General features: G+C 36.1%; 1 protein-coding gene and 1 pseudogene across 1 annotated transcript; one reads left to right on the forward strand and one right to left on the reverse strand.

Annotated features, from left to right (window-relative positions):
• Positions 1-7729: 7729 nt before the first annotated feature.
• Positions 7730-12229, forward strand: LOC120146198. The gene is made up of 7 exons (XM_039159833.1): positions 7730-7886; positions 8146-8232; positions 8801-8925; positions 9921-10612; positions 10769-11062; positions 11095-11677; positions 12098-12229. The coding sequence occupies exons 1-7, from the start codon at positions 7835-7837 to the stop codon at positions 12179-12181; spliced, it is 1917 nt and encodes a 638-aa protein (XP_039015764.1). The 5' UTR covers positions 7730-7834; the 3' UTR covers positions 12182-12229.
• A 592-nt stretch (positions 12230-12821) lies between these two features.
• The window catches only part of LOC120146199, a 37771-nt pseudogene continuing 30120 nt past the window's right edge, over positions 12822-20472 (reverse strand).

Here is a 20472-nt window from a genome sequence, read left to right on the forward strand (position 1 = left end):
TAGCCCTCTGCCTGCTGCGTTAAATAGTTCATTACTTGTGACGTGCCAACACCGACCTCTTTCAATGCTGTTTCCTCATCGATATCAGCCTTACTTACAGCTCTATTAGAACGCATAAATGGTGTCATAGCAGGTGTGCACAATGCATGATTATGTTTCTGATAAGACTTACTTATAACCCAGTGATCGTTTGTATTTGTTGCTGTAACTACGACTCTATCCTTGCATCCTGTTCTTGTGACTGGCGTATGAGCACGTTGACGATCAACAATATTGCCTTTTGATACTAATAACCCTTATTTGGAACAACAAAATTCTTGTGTCTTCAGATTCCCTTCCACGTCAAGCCATGTTGTTCCCTTACGTGCACTAAACCCATGTTTCCGTGCGAATCCCTTGTAAAAGTACCAAGCTTGATCACGTGAAGAGAAGAGCTGACCAACCACTCTGTCAGATTCATAAACATTATGTACTTCATGGCATTCCTCGGTTGGCTTAACATTGTCTGCATCAGTATGATCCATGGAAAAAATTTTGTTGTGTAAGTTCAGTGGTCCCGGAGTTGATGGAGATATAAGTAAAGGTTCATTCAACATGTTTCAGTCGTGCTTTCAATAGGATGTGGTATTGGTAGTGGTAGTTGAAGGGTGGGTACAACATTAAATTCGCATGACATATTTAGGTGTGTACAATAACTACTTAAATATGTGTCGATACATTTTCTAAAAGTATCGACCCAAAAAACATCGAAACCAATAATTATAATGTAATAGGTAAATTAACAATGTAACCGGTATAAATATATCGGTTAATTAGAAAACATGTCAACATAATGTACCGACACTTGTGTAATTTGTGTTGATACTTATTGTCCAGATGAATGCCCAAACGAGGTGCACGCATAAAGTGTCGATACAATTATTAAAAGTATCGATCCCAATAAAATCGAAACCGATAATTAGAATGTAATATGTAGATTTAAAATGTAACCGGTATAAATATACCAGTTTTATGAGAAAATAGGTCATCATAAAGTATCGACACTTATTAAATTTGTGTCAATACATTTTGTCCATAATGAATGCCAAACGGGTGCACGCATAAAGTGTCGATACATTTATTAAAAGTATAGATTCCAAAAACATCGAAATCGATAATTACAATGGGATATGTAAATTTATAATTTAACCAATAGAAATATATCGGTTTTATGAAAAAATAGGTCTAAATAATGTATCGACATTCTTTAAGTTTGTGTTGATACTTGTTTCCAGAATAAATGCCTAACGAGGTGCACGCATAAAGTGTCGATACATTTAAAATTGTATCGATCCAAAAAGCATAGAAACCAATAATTATAATGTAATAGGTAAATTTGCAATGTTACCGGTATAAATATATCGGTTTACTTATAAAATAGGTCAATATAAGCGCTACCTATTACATTATATAAACGCTACCTAATATGTTATTGTACTTGATAATATTTCCGGTTAAATGCTTATTTTATTATATAAGCGCTACCTATTACATTATATAAACGCTACCTAATATGTTATTGTACTTAATAATATTTTCGGTTAAATGATAACATAATCAGTCTAAATTTTAACAGGTCACGCTGTTTTTATCCGTTTTCTAGGCGTCGCAAAGCAAAAGTTCCCCCAATCCACTAATTATCAAAACTATTGTGTAAAAAGTCAATAAATTAATATTTTTTATAATTTTTAAAAAATAATTTTATTTATTAAATTTACTTCAAAACTATGATCATTATTTTACCTATCATAAATAATTTTTTATAATAATTATATTAAGAGATAAATATTTTTTTTGGATAATTCCATTTCATTACCCAAGAAAGCAGGAGACCTGCTACAAATTACAACATACATAAAGCGATTAATTACAAGGACAACCAGCAGAACTAAGCAATTAACGCAACATAAACAACAAGAAATTAAAAAACTCAGCTAAGGAATGCCCCAGCTTGCACATAGAGTGACATTCCTTTAATCGATTCTATTAATAGGCTTGCCAGCTAACCGGACGCGAACTGTCTCCTTGATATCCTACAAAACTATTTCCACCGACCTTTTTGCCCCCAAATAATCTGTTGTTCATTTCTTTCCAGGGGCAGTAAATATGACCGGTCCAAGCGAGCTTGAGAATTTTCACAATGAGTGACTTCCCCTTAAGACAATAGATCGTCCAAGCGTTCACCATCCCAATTACTGACCACACGAAACACCCAACAAAAAGTAAGGATAGATCCCCACAAACTCTTTACAAAGCTACATTCGAAAAATAAGTGCTCTCTAGATTCTGCCTCCCAACTTCACAACAAACAATTAACATCATCAATACTTAGACCTATTTTTTGAAGTCTAACCCGAGTAGGAAGCCTATTTAAAATGGCCATCCAAACAATAATGCTCTGTTTGGGAATACACCCCGGAAACCAGACTAGGTGCTGCCAAGGGACCTTTGCCTCTTTTATACGCATGTTATCCCAGATTCGTCTCGCACTAAGGTCAGAAGCCGGATCATCAAGAAGATGGAAAATAGAAGGTCTAGCTTTCAAGAGGCATTTGAAGCTCCAACTAACATTATTGGGAATATTCAATTGCTAGAAGTCACCATCTCTAATCACATAGGCTTGCAACCAAGCCACCCAAAGAGAACCCTTATTAGCTAACAACTTCCTGACTAAAAGCACGATACATGCCTTGTTCCAACCGCCAATATCTTGCACACCCAAGCCCCCTTCGGACTTCAATAAGCAAACTTTCCTCCAACTAACACGAGCGCCTCTCGCAAGCAAGTCAGACCCCTTCCAAAAGAACCTGGAACATAGCTGTTCGACAGTTCTAATAATCTCTTTTGGAAGAATTTGCTGCCTACACCAGAAATTAGCCATGCTGAATAAAACAACACGGATCAATTGTAATCTTCTAGCAAAGCTGAGGTGTTTGTTGGCCCAAAGATTCAATTTAGCTTTGATTTTATCAATGAGACTTCGATAGTCCTTCACAGTTAACTTTATTGACACTAGTGAAACACCCAAGTATCTCACCGGGAGACTACCCAAGTTAAAGCCAGTGATATTCCTGATGGCAGCATACTGTTGGGCAGAAGTTCCAGCAGGAAATAGTTTGCACTTATTAGCATTAAGCCTCAGGCCCGACGTAGTGTAAAAACGTCCAAGACAGCTTGCACCCCAATAATAGAATCCATTGACCCTTTGCAAAAGATGAGTAAATCGTCCGTGAAGCAAAGGTGGGTTAGCCCAATTTTTTTGCACTTAGGGTGGTAGTTAAAGACACCCTTTGTAGCGGCCAAATTCAGAAGTTTGGATAAAACATTCATTTCCAGCACAAAGATGTATGGTGAAAGGGGGTCCCCCTGCCTAACACGCCGAGCACCCTTAAAGTATCCAACTAGGCTGCCATTAAGAACAATAGAGTATCTACGATTCGTAATAAAATTCCAAATTCAACCAATAAATTTCTCAGGTAAGCCCATAGCATGCAAGATAATCCCCACAAACTCCCACTCTAAAGAATCAAAAGCCTTCTACAAATCGGTCTTAAGAGCACATCTAGGCGAGATATTATTTCTAGAATAACCTCTAACAAGCTCTTGAGCTAGTAGAGTATTATCTATAATGCTTCTCCCCTTCACGAAAGCAGATTGATTCATTGTGATCATGCTAGGGAAAACTACAGATAATCGATTCACCAAAATTCTAGTAGCAGTTTTATATATAACCGAACAGTAAGAGATGGACCTGTAATCTTTGACCACATTCGGATTGGGGACTTTAGGGACCAAGACCACATCAGTAGCATTGAAAGACGGGAGCATAAAGGAGTTTTCAAAGAAGTACTTGATAGCTGCCAAGAAATCATTCCCAGCTATAGGCCAAACAACCTTGAAGAAGTAAGAATTAAAGCCATCTGGACCAGGGGACTTGTTGTTCCCTTGTCCCCATATGGCATCTTTAATCTCAGCATCGGACACATCTTTGATTAAATCATCAGCTGCACCCCTCGACAAGGAATAATCTAGGAGGTCCTTAATGACGTTGATATTGCAACATTGGACATCAGGATCAACAACCCCTAGTTGTTTCTTAAAGAATCGAATTATCTCATTTGAAATACCTTCAAATGAATCCAGTTTGACCCCATCCTGGTCATACAGAGCAGGAATGTTATTGCACATTTTCCTACTAGCCACCATAGAGTGAAAGAAGTGGGTGCCCTAGTCGCCGTCCCTAATCCAATCAACTTTAGTCTTTTGCTTATAGAATAGTAGCTCCTCCTGCTCAAGGGACTGAAGCTCCCTTTCTGCCTCCAATTCATCTTTAATAAAACTTCCAGCAGGAGTAGCGCATAAGTTTGAAAGTTGGATATTTTTGAGCTCATCTCTCTTCTTTTGAACCTGCCCAGAAATATCACGAAAGTGGGACATGTTGAGTTCCTTAAGACAACGTTTTAATCTTTTCAACTTCAAGAATAACGCATGAGCAGGATTGCTAGTAACCGGGAACTGCCATGAATTTTTAACAATAGACATAAAGTCAGGGTACATTGCCTAGAAGTTAAAAAACTTGAAAGGCTTTGGCTTATCCTTGGGAGAATCCTTGTAAAGCCAGACTAAAGCTGGGCAGTGATCCGAATCACCAGGGGCGTGAAATTCCACCACTGAAGAAGGAAAAGCCATGATCCATCTAGGATTAATAAGCACACGGTCTAATTTACGAGCCAAGTAAATATCCCGTTTCTTGTTTGACCAGGTGAATAAAGGACCAGTAAACTGGTGGTCAAAGACTCCCAACTCCTAAACACATCTCTGGAAATCAGAAATATCAGAAGCAGTGGCAGAATTTACTGTATTCGAGATTTTCTTCATGTTTAAAATGACATTAAAGTCACCGCCGATTAACCAAGCATCACTTCCCACAACACTAGCCGTAGTACTAAGCTGACTCCTGAGCTGTCTACGAGCAAAACCGTCGTTTGAGCCATACACCTCATATAAAAAGAAACACTTATCACCAAAAGTACTCTTGATGGTGATACTTTGGTGAAAGATAAAACTAATGAAGCAACTCAAGTGATTTTGCCAAAGCACCCAAATTCGGCCGTTTTCAGCATGACTATAATTCCAGCAGAATTCCCAATCAACAAACTTTTTTGACAGAATACCCCTAGAATTACTCTCTTTAAATCTAGTTTCAAGAAGACATAAAATGTTAATTTGGCACTTAACAACCCATTTCAACATTGTACTTTGCTTCAGGGGACTGTTAAAACCCCTAATATTCCAAAAGCAAACTAACATGACAAAGTAGCAGAGGAAGAAGCACCACCTCTATCCTCAATATGTTTAACCTTGTCAGTATGTTCTTTCTTCTTCGACTTCAACTCTTGGATAATTGCTGACACACCCAAAGTAGTACCCTTATGCTTCTTACTAGAGTTACCAGAAGGCACATTCACCAAACTTTCAGAATCGATGGAATTAAGAATATCAAATTTATTCTTAGAACCACCCCCCGCAGACTTGCCATCCTTAGCTGGCCTGCCTCTGCCCCTCTTCACAGGAGGATTACGAACCTGCTCAGCTTCAGACATCTTAGAACCCAGACCAAATAATACATCACTCCCAACAATAGTCATATCCGAACTCCTGGAGTGAACTTCATTAGCCACCGATACAGTAACCGAATTTGTGCTAATTACATTAGACAAATTGTTGTCAGTAATAATAGTCAGGTTATCAACACTATCAGTAGGTCCAGCTGACTTTGAGACAATACCAGAGTTCCCAGAACTAATAAAATGAGCAACCAAGCTGTTACCAGCAACAATAGCCTGGTTATCAACACTATCAGTAGGCCCAGCTGGCTTCAAAATAATACCAGTGGTCCCAGAACTAACCACACTAGTCACTGTGTGGGCAACCGAGTCTGCTAGCAATAACATACTGGCTTTCCACTTTCTGATTAGTAGAAACATTATGTTTCATATCGGAACCAGTCACAACAGTAGACTTCTCAACACTTAAAGCCTTTGAAACCTCTCCAGTATTATCAGAACCAACCATCTTAGCTGATGGCACAGGTGCTTTGGCTCTCCAAACCTGATCTACTTTCTTACCTTGAGGACAAAACTTTGCAGTATGCCCAAATCGACTACAGTCCACACAGGAACTAGGTAGCCAAGGCATAAAAACCCTGATTCTAGCCAATGACTCATCGCACAGAACCACATCAATAAAATCAGGGATCTGAGTTCTAGCAGAAACCTCTACACAGACACGAGCATACTCAAGGCGCTCACGACTAGCAGTTATCGAATCCATATGAAGAGGTCTGCCAATCGCACTCGCGATATAACTGAGCTCTTTCTTCGAAAATAATTCCAAAGGCACATTATATAGTTGAATTCAAACAGGCATATAGATCAAATCAAAATGTAGTTCTTTCAAATTGGGTTCCTATTTCCTAAGGAAAACCGGCTTATATTGAACATGTCACGGACCATTATCTAAAACCCAGTCCCTAGCAGAAGAATTAACAAATGAAAAAATGAATAAGTTCGAACCAACTAGGCTTACCTTCACCGACGAATCCTTGCCCCACATCAGACTAACAGTTTTCTTAAGAGAAGAAAAATTAGGAGCCTGCCCAACGAATTGACCAACTAAGGAGGACCTCCATTCCAAAATACCTTCCTCAAACACAACACGAGGCGGCTTAACCACGCAAGAACCCTCAACCACCGAAGAGGAAAGAAATCTAACTCTTGATCAATCTCAGCCGCGAAGAGCTTTCTCTAATCAACGCCACCCTCACCAGCCATAAACGAACAAAACCCCCAAGAAAAGGTTCAGAGAAATAAGAAAATAAGCAAGAATCACAGAAAAAAGCTTCGCCTTCAATCGCTGTCAACCCGACTAACATGCACCGAGAGAAGACTTAACGTGCACCATTTTCTACATTAAGAGATAAATATTATCAAGTATTATTTAAAATAAAATTAATATTAATTTGAAAATAATTTAGCTGAATAAAATTATAAAAAATTATAAAATGAATTCTATTTATATTAAATTATCACTTAACTAATATTACGATTTTAAACCGATTAAATTATCATTAAAAATGATTTTAGTATTATTTAACAAGTTTTTTATCCCCTCATGTAACAGTCGGTTACTTTTAAATTTTATTTTTAATAGTTTAAAATAGTTATATGATAGAATATATTTATAATTTTTTTAATTTTTTTATAGTTTAAATTTTATTTATATCAAATCTTATAGATGTAATTACTTTAATTCAAAATTTTAAAAGAGAATAGCATTTTTTTATTGATCGAGATCACTCAATAGTTATGTTTCTTTTATTTATTTTGAAAAATTGAGAATTATTTTTATACGAAAAATATTAAAACATAATATATATTATAATATTTAAATTATTCATATCTACTGATATTTTATATTAGAAATAGATTCATTTAAATATGCATATATCACAATTAATTATACATAAATACACTTTAAATTATAATATTTCAAATAGGGTTAGAATCTAGTTACACTATATATTTTTTTAATTTTACGCATTTGAGATAGTTGAATAAGAATATTTTCTCATTTTCTGTCGTTAATATCAATAATCTATTTGGATATGTATTTTTAATTTCTCCAAATCAAAGAAGAAACCCTAGTAAATTTTTACGCACACAGAAGCATTGTCTTTGAACCGGAATTTACAACCAAATCCACGGGGAAGAGAAATGAGCGTCGCTTAGCTGCTATGAGCAACGCCGGCCGCCGCGTTAAGCTCGATCTCTTCGTGGAACCCCCTGGTAATCATTTTGTCTCTATTTATATATATATATATACCTTTGAAATTGTTGAGTGATTTACTTTAGTACCCTGGGGTCTAGAAATAGCAATATATATATTTCTTCGTTTGTTTTTGGTAGTTGATAAAGATTATGCTCTTAATATTTTCCATAAGCAACCGGATATCAGTTGAAGAAGTTATTTAGAGCTATTAAAAAGTGAATGAGAATATAAATTGATTATGTTTTAACTTTTGGTTTCATTTATTGTAACTTTTAGAAGATTTGGGTGGCTCCTCAGTACAAGGATATATTGACGGGGAACCGAAACATATTGCTGGGTTGCTCAATTCACAATCTTCTCCAGGTGGGTTCCGTCAGTTCTCTTCTAAAGGACTGTGTAGAGAGAGCACGAGTGGTCTACAATATTTTGGTGGAAATTGGAATTTATGCGAGACATATGTTGTTTGCCCCAGAATTTTTGTTTTCAGATTGTAGGTGTAAGCTGTGGTCTTGGGAACATTCATACGGAACTGATTGGGCCTGATCAATGTGATATTTTGAATAAGTCCAATTCTGTTATGCTCTATTTCGCTGCATCCAAGAATTTTGCAGATTTCTTCTGGAAAATTGTTATCTCGGTTCGTATGTCTCTTGGCTTTATTTCAATTAAACCTGCACTGACATATTTTCTCTGATTTGTAACAGGTTGCCAACATGAACTGCTCATGGAATGCTCCTAATGCATCTATAAAATTTATCATATGGATTTTTTTCAGCCTTGTTATTTACTTTTTCTTGTTTATGGAAGTTGTTACCTTGCTGAACTATCCTAAATGAATGTTTTCTCAGCCTATTTTTAGGGTTTAGATATAGCGAAACAAATAAGTATAGATTTTTGTTTAAAGATTTAACATATTAATGTCTGTCTCCAGCTCAGCAACCACCAAATCCTTTGCTATTGCTTGGCCAATATAGTGATGATGAGTTGGATGAGGAGTTGGATAAAAGACAAGGGCATGGCACTTTGAATGATTCTTTATCTGACCATGATGACAAGGTAATTTTGGATTCCCTCGAGTGCATTTTGTTCATGTAATATAAGATTACGGGTGTGATAGAAATATGGGGAATCTTACATTACCTTAGTTAATTTGACCGGAGTGGTTCAGTGAATGTAAGTTTACTTAGCAGTATATTTTATTAAATTTTCATTGTTAATTTTTTTAATAAAATTAGTTTTTTTAATATTTTCGCATATTTAAATTTATAAAATATAAAATATATTTTTTAAAAAAAGTGTAAGATAATTTATTAAAATTATAAAAAATGCAAAAAATGTAAAACTAAATTCAATACCAGAACCAAAGCCTATCATCAGTCATCACTTCAAAATCATTTTAACTCCAAAAAATAACTATAGTTTGATTATTCATTTTCATTATTCTAGCTCCCAACATAAACTAGTTAAATCAACCTATGTATTTAAGGTTTTTTCATATATATAAAATTTGATTTGTTAATATTAAAATTGTCTCTTGTTTCTAATATGTTTTATGTAGTGTCAAATTGATTAAAATAATAAAAATAAAGGGTAAATTGGACCAAAATCTAAGATTACGCTTGGAGTGTAATCTTAGATTATGGATGTAATACGCTGTTATTAGATTACACCCTATGTTACACCATGTCAGTAATCTTATATTATGGCTTGCCTGTAATGTTTGCAAACCAAACACCGTAATCTTATACTAGGATCTAAGATTACACTTATAATCTTAGATAACGTGAGCAACATGCCTCCTCATTATTGTTTCTGAAATTATCCTTTGTAGTAGGCCTAAGTGGGAAACTTTGGGTTGGATATCAGGTTATCTTGGTTGTGTTTGCTGCAGTTCGAGCTTTATTCTTTCTATTTTGTAAATCTATCATTTTTAACTGGAATTTTCTCATTTAACAAAAATAATGTGGGAGCATTGTGGGTTAGATTAGTAACTAGCTAATTTGAAAAGGCATATGGTTTTCATTCACATTCTCATTGCTTACTTTTGTTAGGTTAAGGGTCCTGTAAGTGAGACCTGGAAAAATACAGAAGCCGATGCAGGTGAAAGTCTGGTCAATCAGCTGAGCATAGAGAAAGATTCTACTCCAAACTCTATCCAGAATTTGGTTGGCATTGATAACAAAGGAGATATTTATGTCACAAATGAATCAGTCATGAATGGTTCTACTGAACAAGATTCTGTTGCTGGAGCTTCTGAAGTACAGGCCACTCGAGATGTGGGTTCAGGCTGGAGGATTGTAATGCATGAAGAGAGTAATCAGTATTACTACTGGAACACCGAAACTGGTGAAACTTCATGGGAGGTGCCTACTGTTTTGAATCAGATTAACCAATCTACATCTCAAGTGGATGCACATGATTTGAGTTCAACTGTAAGTGCGCAATCGGTTGGTGACAATGTAATTCTTCAGAGCAAGGTGTATGACAATGAGGCTGAGTTAGACGAGCATGATGGAGGATGCAAAAATGAAGCTATGAAGGATAAAATCTCTGATGTCATTGAAAGTGATTTTCAAAGTAGATTAGGGGCTGTCGATACTTGTTTGGTTGGTGGGAGTTTAGATCACTCTGGAAACTCTACACATGATGTGCTTGCTAATGATAATAAAACAGTGATTGATCTCTCTATTCATCTTTTAAGGCAAGGGGAGTGTTTACTAGAGAGACTGAAGTCACTAAAAGTGTAAAGAATATCTAATTGCCTTCATGCATCTGTTATTAGGTTATTTGCTATTACTTGTAGTCAATATATTTTGCTGTGTCTTTTGTTTAAGGTAGAAGACCATAATTTCTTTAGTTTTGATTGTTATTTGTGATTCTAATATGAAAATATTTTCATCTCTGAAGACTATCTGCAAGGTCAGGGCTGGATGTCTAAATGCATTTTAGAAGTTGAGAGAAAAGCTCGAGATAAAGGTTCATACAAAGAAGTTGAAGCAGATGGTGACGATATCAATACAATTGCTTATGCACCTGACACTTCTCATGTTTCTACTAGTGCTGCTGCATTAATAGTAGGCGGTAGTGATGTAAATAATCAAGTTTCCTCCAGCAATGCTACCCACGTGGTAGGTGTTCCTAGTTTTGGTTCACCTACTGAACGTTGTGAACATGAAATTGAAGAAGTGAACTGGTAGATGAAGATACTCTTTCTGGATAAAATTCTAAGATTGATATCCATGCCAGAGAGGAAGATGATATGGATGTGGATATGGAAGTTGAAGATGTAATACCACCTATCACAGTGGCACTCGGAGATGTGCCCCTCAACACTATAGGGAAACTAAATAATTCCACTGATTACTCGGCTGTTCCCCCACCTCCAAATGAGACGATACCTCTCACTTATGCAGAACAATACAACCTAACCTATTCTGATCCCAGTTATCAGTATTATGGACACACAGTTAATCAAATTCCTGTTGGTGGTTTCTATGGACTTGCTAATGGAACTCAAATTACTGTACCCCAAGCACCACTTTACTACCAAGCAGTTCCAAACACATACTCTGAAAGCGCATCAGTTTCCATTAATTCTGTTGAACCTGTAATATTTTATGATCTTCAAGGTAGGTGCGCATCTTCCGTGCCTGTAGCCGGTGGTACTGAATCATTTCTGTTGCATAGTGAAGTTGGTACTATCAGTAAAAATACCATTGCTTCAAATCAAGTTGGATCTAGTGGTGATATTGCTTTAGCAGGACATGATCCGAGGACCGGTGATCCTACTGTTAATGAGAAGACTGAGGTTGCATCAATGGGGAGCTCTTCTACTTTTGCTATCATTAGTAGTCTTTACTATTTTAGATTTTTATTTTAATTGTTCCAGTTATGATTTTTATTCAAGTTATGTAACCTTTATTTAAAGGCTGATTAGCATCAATGGAGTTCAGTAAGAATTTTAAAAAACCTAAAAGATCATAGTGCCCCATTTAACGAGTCATAAGGTTTCAATCTCCTTTTGATGAGTCGAGAGGTTTTGATCTCCTTTCGACAAGCTTAAGCTGAGTTCCAAGTGAACTCGATTTGTAATCGGGACCGTAACACACACTTCCAAGCGGCTTCAAATTTGTGGGATCAAAACGGTAGTTATCAACTAATGGCTGATGCTGTGTTCTCATTTTGCTAATCCAACTTCTGGGTTCATCCTTTATACTGTTTTCTCCAGGCATATTGGGATGAAGCTTCAAAACAGGTCTATTACGGAAACGTGAACACGTCGGAGACAACTTGGATTAGACCAGCAAAATAAGTTTGGAGACCAATTGTATCAGTATTTTTGAGTTGGATCTAAATATTTATTATAATTTAACGTTTCGTTTTCCCACATCATTTAATTTATACCCAAATAATTATTTTGATTCTTATTCTTTTATTTTAGAGTATTTTGACCTCCTAACATTCTATTTTAGGGTAAAAAAGTCTATTTTAAAGTGTTGATTGTTTGTTAACTAATAGTTTTTATCTATGGAAGAGTTTTGTTTTAAAATAAAGCATGGAATGTGAAAATGTTAAAAAAATTAGAAACTGAAATTATCATTTTAATTAACATTGGTGTTAATCTTGGTATTATGCCGAAAAGAACTAAAAGTCATCCTTTACAATGCAGACTTTCTGGTGTTGATACACAATGCTCTCAAGCAAGATATGAAAAAAGAACAATTCTTTTACCATATATTTGGGTTCAAATTTCAATATTTGCAATATGTTCATACATTCTATATCAGTGATTTCTTGCTATTTCAACTCCCTTTTGAGAAAAAAAGATGTACAATTGCACAATGATTTGCCATCTATTGTTTTTCAAGAGAGGATAACCGATGTCCTCGTTCCAATCTAAATAATAATTATCACAAAAATAAATAACTAAAATGAATAAAATAAAGTAGTGATGCAAGTTAAAGAAGCAGAGATGATGAACCCTTTCGTCTACTCTTCTTTCTTTGCTTCTTCCAGAACAAATTCAGCATAGAGATCCTTCAAAGCAATCACAACAGTGGTGATCAATGGCCCCATGATTGCTCCCTGTGCATTCAAATCCTATGACCAACACTGAAAACAAAAACAATCTGGAACCATAGTCTGTCATAACGTCTCCCCGAGGGATCTATTAGACTTAAAAAATTTAATTCAGGGGAGTCGATGAAATATATTTTGAAAACACAATTTGATTTTGGAGTCGCCACCAACCTTTAAGTTAGGTAGGTTGGAAATCTTAAACGACAAAAAATGATCTTTGTTTTACTAAAGATTCATTTTTAAGAGTTCTAGAGTTGATTACGTGTGGGGAAGGGTGAGCACCCACACAACGCCTAAATTTTGATACCAAACGATTATATGTTGTTTAAATATTAGAAATTACAAACTCGAAAATATATTTAAATTACGACCATTTTATTCATTTGACTTTATTCAAAAAAGTGTAAATTTTCCGATAATGAATGCCCTTTTGTGTGAACAATCTTCTGGAATGCACTTCTTTTATGTTAGGAGACTTTCCCATAGATTCCCCTCACAAAAGAAATTAGTTTGCAATTTTCAAAAAATAAAATAAAACAAAATAAAAAATAAAAATAGGTAAAAATAATAAAAATAAATAAATAAATGTAAAGCGAAGAAAACTATTGAATAAAAACATTTGTGAGAAAAATCCTCGAAAAGATACCTTCCCTTGTAGTTGGGAGATATCTTCGTAGATTTCTCTCACAATGAAAATTTTCATTTACATATTTTATAAAACAAAATGAAATATATATAAAAAAAGGTGGAAGCAATAATACCAATGTGCACCTAAATACAAGACCAAAATATAAACATGAAAAAAATGAGAGCCAATAACAAAAATATCAAATTTCACTTATAGTAGCAACAAGGACTAAAACAGAATGAAATATAAATTGCAGATCCTATTATGTAACAATTACAGGAATTAAAACTTAATGTGGTCAAAACAACAAGGACTAAACTGGAAATAAAAGCAAAGTCAACACAAAGATAAAATCAGTGGCCAAATGCATACAGAACCAAAGTACAGGGATTCCAAACATAAATAGAACATGCATATCCTTTACACAGTAACTAGTGACTAAAATGAACCAACAAGAAAATATATTGCATGTGTATAAAGAAACTAAAGTATGATGGCCTAGGCACAAATATAAACACAAAAATATTTGAAATCAAATAAGGACTAAATTACAACAAAAATAAAATAGGAACTAAAAATGGAATGATGAAATTTCATTACAGTGACCATATTATAAACATTAAAAAAGCTTGAGGGATCTAAAATGTAATTGTCCCCCAAAAGTGAGAAACATGGAGGAAGATTACGAAACTACGAGGACCTATACTACTATTAACCCTGAATACGAAAACACGTATGCCCTGACCCTATCGAACGATGTCGTTTTACATCAGAGATATAACCCACTTAAAGGGTTATTTGGAAACCCTAAATTCATTTCCCCTTCCCCTCCCAACCGCTCTTCTCATGCTCTCCATTTCTCTCTCCCTTTGTTTCCCCGCCGAGGAAAATGAACCCAAAATCTCGGCCACCATAGATCGGTGGCCACGGGTTAAAAAGCTCGACGAGCCTCTCAAACACACCCCTATAACCAAACCCTATAAACCCAATCCTCTCATGCACATAGATCTCAAAATAATACCCCAAACCCAAAAGGTAAAAAAATTACCTTTGACGTTGGTCGTATCCCTCCGACGAAGCCAAGGTGGACAGATCTCCACCAAAGGTAAGTTTTTCCCGAATATATTTGGGTTTTACTAGGTTCAAATATGTTTGAGTTTTTTTTTCCTGAAAGGTTTCTCCCCCATTTTTGTATTTTCTTTGTCTTTTTTTCCTCATTCCCTTGTCTGTATTTGGTTGCCTGTTTTTAATGGATGGTTTATAATGACGAGTTCTCTCATGGTAGGGCTTTGATTTCTTATTTGGTAATGAAATCCTGATTTTTCGGGATTTATTTTGTTTTTTAATGAATTTTGTGATTTGTTTAATGTGGATGACATTTGGGTTGATTTGGGGTACTATTTTGGTTGATTTGCTCGGTTTGGCTTACTGTAGATGACGGTGGAGAGATTGAAATGGTGGCTGGATCATCAGGAACGGGTCGAAACAGCGATGGCGGTGCGACTTTTCACCTACCGGGGCGACGACGGTTGGATGCTGAAGAGATGAAACCGTAAATGACTTGGGGTTACATCATGGTTTAGGTTTTGTTGTTGGGTCGGATTGAGTTGCTGTAATATGGGTGGGCTTCGAGTTTGTTGTGTATTGGGTTTCATACTGGTGGGCTGTTGGGCCTGCAAATTTTGTAATTAAATTTGGTTAATAAATAATAATAATAATAATAATAATAATATTTTTGTAGACCCGGACAAAAACGAGTGTCTACAGCTGCCCCTTTTTGCAAATTCTTGTGTTAACAAGAATAGGTCAAAGACGAAAAAGATAACCAGATTTTTTGTCCGATTATCTTTTTTTTGTTTAAAATTTGATGTGTTGTTGGGGACGACACTGCTCATACTCGATGAAGAGTTCTGGTCGTCTAAGGGTGATACAACTCCTACATGATGAGGAGGTCTGGTCGGTAGATGACACAGTTCCTACGTGATAAGGACGGCAATCCATCTTTAAGAAGGGTGATAACACGATTCCTACGCGATGAGAACGACTGGTTATCTACGGGTGACACGGCTCTTACATGATGAGAAGCTCTGGTCGGTAGATGACACGGTTCCTATGCGATAAGGACGACAAACCATATTTAGGAATGATAACACAATTTCTACCTGTTGAGGATGACTGGTTATATGAGGTTGACACAGCTCCTACGTGATGAGGAGGTCTAGTCGGTGGATGGTACAGTTCCTACGATGAGGATGACAGACCATATTTAGGGATTTTTTTCAAGGGAAACAGACTCAAAGATGATGTTTCAAGAGAAACTGTCTCAAGAGAGACAAAATTCAGTTTAAGGGAAATGATCTCACAGATGGGTGTTTCAAGAAAAACTGTCTCAAGGGAGACAAAACTTGTTGTAAGGGAAACAATCTCAAAGTTTGGTGTTTCACGAGAAACTATCTCGAGGGAGACAAAACTTGTTTCAAGGGAAACAATCTCAAAGGGTTTTTTCATTTTGTTTCAAGTGAAACAAATTTCAAATTTTGCGTTTTGAGGAAAAATATCTAAAGTGAGACAAATCTGTTTTGAAAGAAATAGTCTCAAGTGAGATCAATTTTGTTTCAAGTAAGACAAACTTTGAAATTTGTATTCCTAAGGAAACTGTCTCAAGCGAGACAATTTTTTTTAGAGAAATTGTCTCAAGTGAGACAAAAGTTGTTTCAAAATTTTCAAAATTTGTGGAAAAATGTCTCAAGCGAGACGAAATTTGTTTTGAGATAGACAGTTGTTGTGTGTTGTGAGTACTATAAAATTATACGCAAATAATGTGCAAGTATACACAATCTCTCAAGTAAAAAAGTGACGAGTGAGTATCGTATCCACAGGGATTGGTTGAAATTACAAAAGTCTAACCAAAGCTAAGAACTTCTCTATCTAAGTATAGTTAGTGTTGATATGTACATTGTCACGGCAATGGGAAGTGTATGTTGGTGGATATGGATTAATGATATGATGGTGTAGAAAATGGAAATGCAATGGCAAGAGCAGATGTTTAATATTGAAAATGATGAAATATCAAGGCAATGAAAAATGGTAATAACACCAAATAAATGATAAGTCGATAATCCTTACACGACAAGCTTCCACTGGAATGAATGGTAGGGATTGATTTAAGGATGCTAAACTTATCTCTCAGACATATTTAATCTATCTAAACTTTACTTACTCCACAGGGTTTGCTGAAAGTGCTCCCGCTATCTCTAGTCAAAGGAACCTAACAAAATAGAGTGCCACGACACCTCCTCTCAGTCTCAGCTATGGAAGCCTACACTATTGATAAAAACTACCCTTTTTAGTCGTTGAAATCCTATCTTAGTCTCTCTCAAGTACTAAGGGATTAAGATATAGTATTACTAGGCTGGTTTAAAGCTTATAAACATACTATAGCCCATTGCTTATGAGGATCTTGTCTTGTGTTTCTCTCGAATACTACAAGTATTTTTAGCTAGGTTTCTCTCAAACACCTAACCTTCATCTAAGAAATGGAAACTCTCATGCCTCTTACAAGCTTAGACGATGAAGCATATAAGCAAAGCAAGCAAATACCAAAGATAAACATAAATATACCATTAAAATAAAGTTAAACATCCATCAAACAACCCTACCAAATAGGGTTAGTTCATGGTGGGGTTCGAATCATCAATAGAACAAGCCATGAAATAGAAAAATAGCAGCAAAGGGAAGGGAGAAGAAGCCTTTGGCGCGCACCACTAGAGCTATCCTCTACCACCATGAATAGCCTTAGCTCACTAGCTCCTCTCGGACGCCTAGCTTGCCACTCCTTGGAGCTTATAAATGGAGGAACACCACTCAAGGAAGAAGAAAGGGAAATAGTGAAAAAGATAAGAAAATATTACTAAAAATCTTCATCCTCTCTCTCTTCTCTACCTTATTAGGTGTAATATATAATAAAAATATCTAGGGGTAATGATGATGTTGTTAGGTACAAAATACCCCTCACACCCCTAGAGTCACACCTTGTTCATGATCCTTATCCTTCAGGTGACAGTGGTCCTCCAGCAGGTGGTTACAACCATCATTCACGTGCAGTGCCAGCTGTCCTTGTACAAAAATATCTTTTTATCTTTTTTTGCACCAGAAATGCCAAGACATTTCAATCTGCTTCAGCAACGTGTGATGCCACGACATTCCTTCCTAGTGTGACCTTTTTCTTGTTATTTCCTACACACCACAACCAATCTACACATTTCTCTCATACAACACCCTTAAGAGATAAAATAGAAATACCACCACAAATGCAACTATATGAAACTACATGATCCTAAACTGACTAAAATGAGCTTTTAAACAAACAATAACTTAAGTGAAAAAGGTCTTAAAAGTAGCCTTTTTAGGAAGTTATCACACCCTTAAACTTAAGCTATTGCTTGTCCTTAAGCAATGGATAGCAATTACATAAGAAAAATGTCATGGAAATTTTCAACAATAGGACAAAAATTGAATTTTAACCCTAAAAAAAGTTGGCTTCAACATGCTAGACATATAAAAAATTCAAGTACTTTTCCCTAGGTCAAGATCCTTTGTGGTAGTATGTGTGTGTGATTGTATCCAACCTAACTCAGCAAATTTAGACGATTTCTAATCAAGTCCCCTAGTTTTTTCCAAGGCATTTACTCATTCATTAAGCAAATTTTTACTCCCTTTTTACTGAACTTTGTTTTATTACTGCTACGAAGGGAGTCAGTTCATCACACCTACTCTCCCACACTCTAGGTGAAAGAGAGCATAACTTCCACCCCTGAGCTAGTTAAGTTGAGTCATCCCGTGACTACTTTCATTCACTCATATGCACGTGGCTTCCATTTAGTAAAGAGAGTTCCAGGCAATGCCACAACAAAGAGGAGTGTCCCTCTACAGCTATGCCTAAGCATTTATTCATAGTCAGATATAAGGGAGTTATTTTTTTTTATCTTTCAAGCACAATACTAAATTTCAATGCCAAAACTAACTAAACTTCCTTCATAAATTTTTTCTAAATTTCCTAAGTATAGAGAACATACAAATCGTGTAAAAAAATTCACAAAGCATCAAGCCCTATAATCAGTTTTATCATTCTCAATAGTCATTTATATTCAATTTCTAGCCTAACAAGTTCATCATCATCGGGTATCCTCAAAACATTCTATCTATATGTCCTACTATTTACTGATGCCATGGCATAATGTTACACTAATGCTATCATGAATATGCTCTACCGAGAATACTACCTCCCCCAAACTTAAGGGAAACATTGTCCTCAATGCTTAAAGAGAACTAAACTAAATAAAAACTATATGTCATGCAATGAAATGCAAAATAAATGCAAATGTATGCAAGTGGAGGTACCTTATGTTTTGCGTGGTGGTGTTGCCTTGGAGGTGCTAGCAGCTCCTCGTCTGGTGCGCTTACGCAGTGGTGCCGGGATGGACTCTGAAGAGCTAGAGTAGTAATGAGCTATATTGATGCGTCCAGCTGAAGTTTTGGAACGTCGACCACTACGTGGTGTAGGAGATGGATCGGGCACAGGAACATGACTGGGTGTTTTTTCAGTAGAAGTAGTAGGTGATTCAGGGGTCTCGGAACGTTGCAGATCAGGAGTCAGTTCTTCAACTGGAGGATTGGCTTCATCTTGCTCTGGCTCAAGAGATGCCTCGGCATTGAATGTTGGCATAATTTTATTCGGAAAGATTGAAAAATTATGTTGAACGTGGGGAAGGATTTCTTGGAACATCGTTTCCACCACAACATCTCTCTGCTTAACATAACCAAAGAAATTATGAATATCACCTTGTAAAACATGTAAGTGAGTCAGAGTTTGCATCACAGCTTCTTCGAGAGCAAGCATCCTTGCCTCGACATTCAATTGTTTATCACCTGCAGACTTCTCATGAGCATGGGCCTTAGTTTTTTGGTTTTCAAGTCCCAATAACAATGGTAATCTAGCCCTAGTAATGGCCGAAACTCCAGATAAAATCTCATCAAAAGCATTTTCACTTACCTTTTTCTTTCGACACAAAGCAGTGATCAAATTGGGAAACACTAAAGCACTTACCTTTTTACCTAAACACTCATGCACTTGATGAACAATGATTCAACCCACATCAATAGGACATGCTACCATGATTGAATGTAAAAGTATTAAACGAGAAAGGGATACTGTCGTATTGTGAGATGTAGGCATGAGTTTATGCTTCAGAAAATGGTTCCACAACATGGCACGCGGTTGTAGATGCTCATGGTTGACCGAATAGCGGCTGGTTTGGCGACCATTCCACGCGGTGTTTGCGAAACATAAATCCTCCAAAATCTCATCATATGTGGTGCTATCAGCATCATTTTCGAACTTGGCATGTTGGTCCTCAACACCCTACAAATGAAAATATCTATTAATCGCATATGGTGTAAATCGAATTTGCTTACCTCGCACAAAAATAGAGTGTTGGTTTGGCTTGGAGATGTTGTCATAAAACTCTTTAACCAGTGAAGCATTCACTGAACTCGGATGTCTTGCAAAATATTTCCATTTGTGCGGCCAAAACCGCCATCACCTTCATCGGTAAAAATGAAACCCAACTAAAAGAAAAGTTTCTATTCTTGAAATTTTGAAACCGTACTTTGGCTTCATCATTTTCGAAATGTTGAAAAACAAGAACTTCGGCTTTGGTTGGGATTGTTCACACCATTTCTTTCAATATTTGTGAAGCAAGAAAAATGAAAAAGGAAGAATCTTTGAGAGCTTTGAAAGCTTGAAGAATTTCGGCTATGGGGAACATGAAAAAAGAAAATGAAGGAATGAGAGATAAAAAGAAAAAGTTAAAAATGAAATGAGTGATAGGACGGTT

The sequence above is a fragment of the Hibiscus syriacus genome, unplaced genomic scaffold, assembly GCF_006381635.1.
Source record: "Hibiscus syriacus cultivar Baekdansim isolate YM2019G1 unplaced genomic scaffold, ASM638163v2 tig00110903_pilon, whole genome shotgun sequence".
Taxonomy (NCBI): domain Eukaryota; kingdom Viridiplantae; phylum Streptophyta; class Magnoliopsida; order Malvales; family Malvaceae; genus Hibiscus; species Hibiscus syriacus.

Coding starts and splice junctions, on each gene's coding strand:
- LOC120146198 (XM_039159833.1), top strand. CDS start 7,835: ATGAGCAACGCCGGCCGCCGCGTTAAGCTCGATCTCTTCGTGGAACCC. Junction 10,613..10,768: donor AGACTGAAGTCACTAAAAGT/GTAAAGAATATC, acceptor AAATATTTTCAT/CTCTGAAGACTATCTGCAAG. Junction 11,678..12,097: donor CTGTTAATGAGAAGACTGAG/GTTGCATCAATG, acceptor TGTTTTCTCCAG/GCATATTGGGATGAAGCTTC.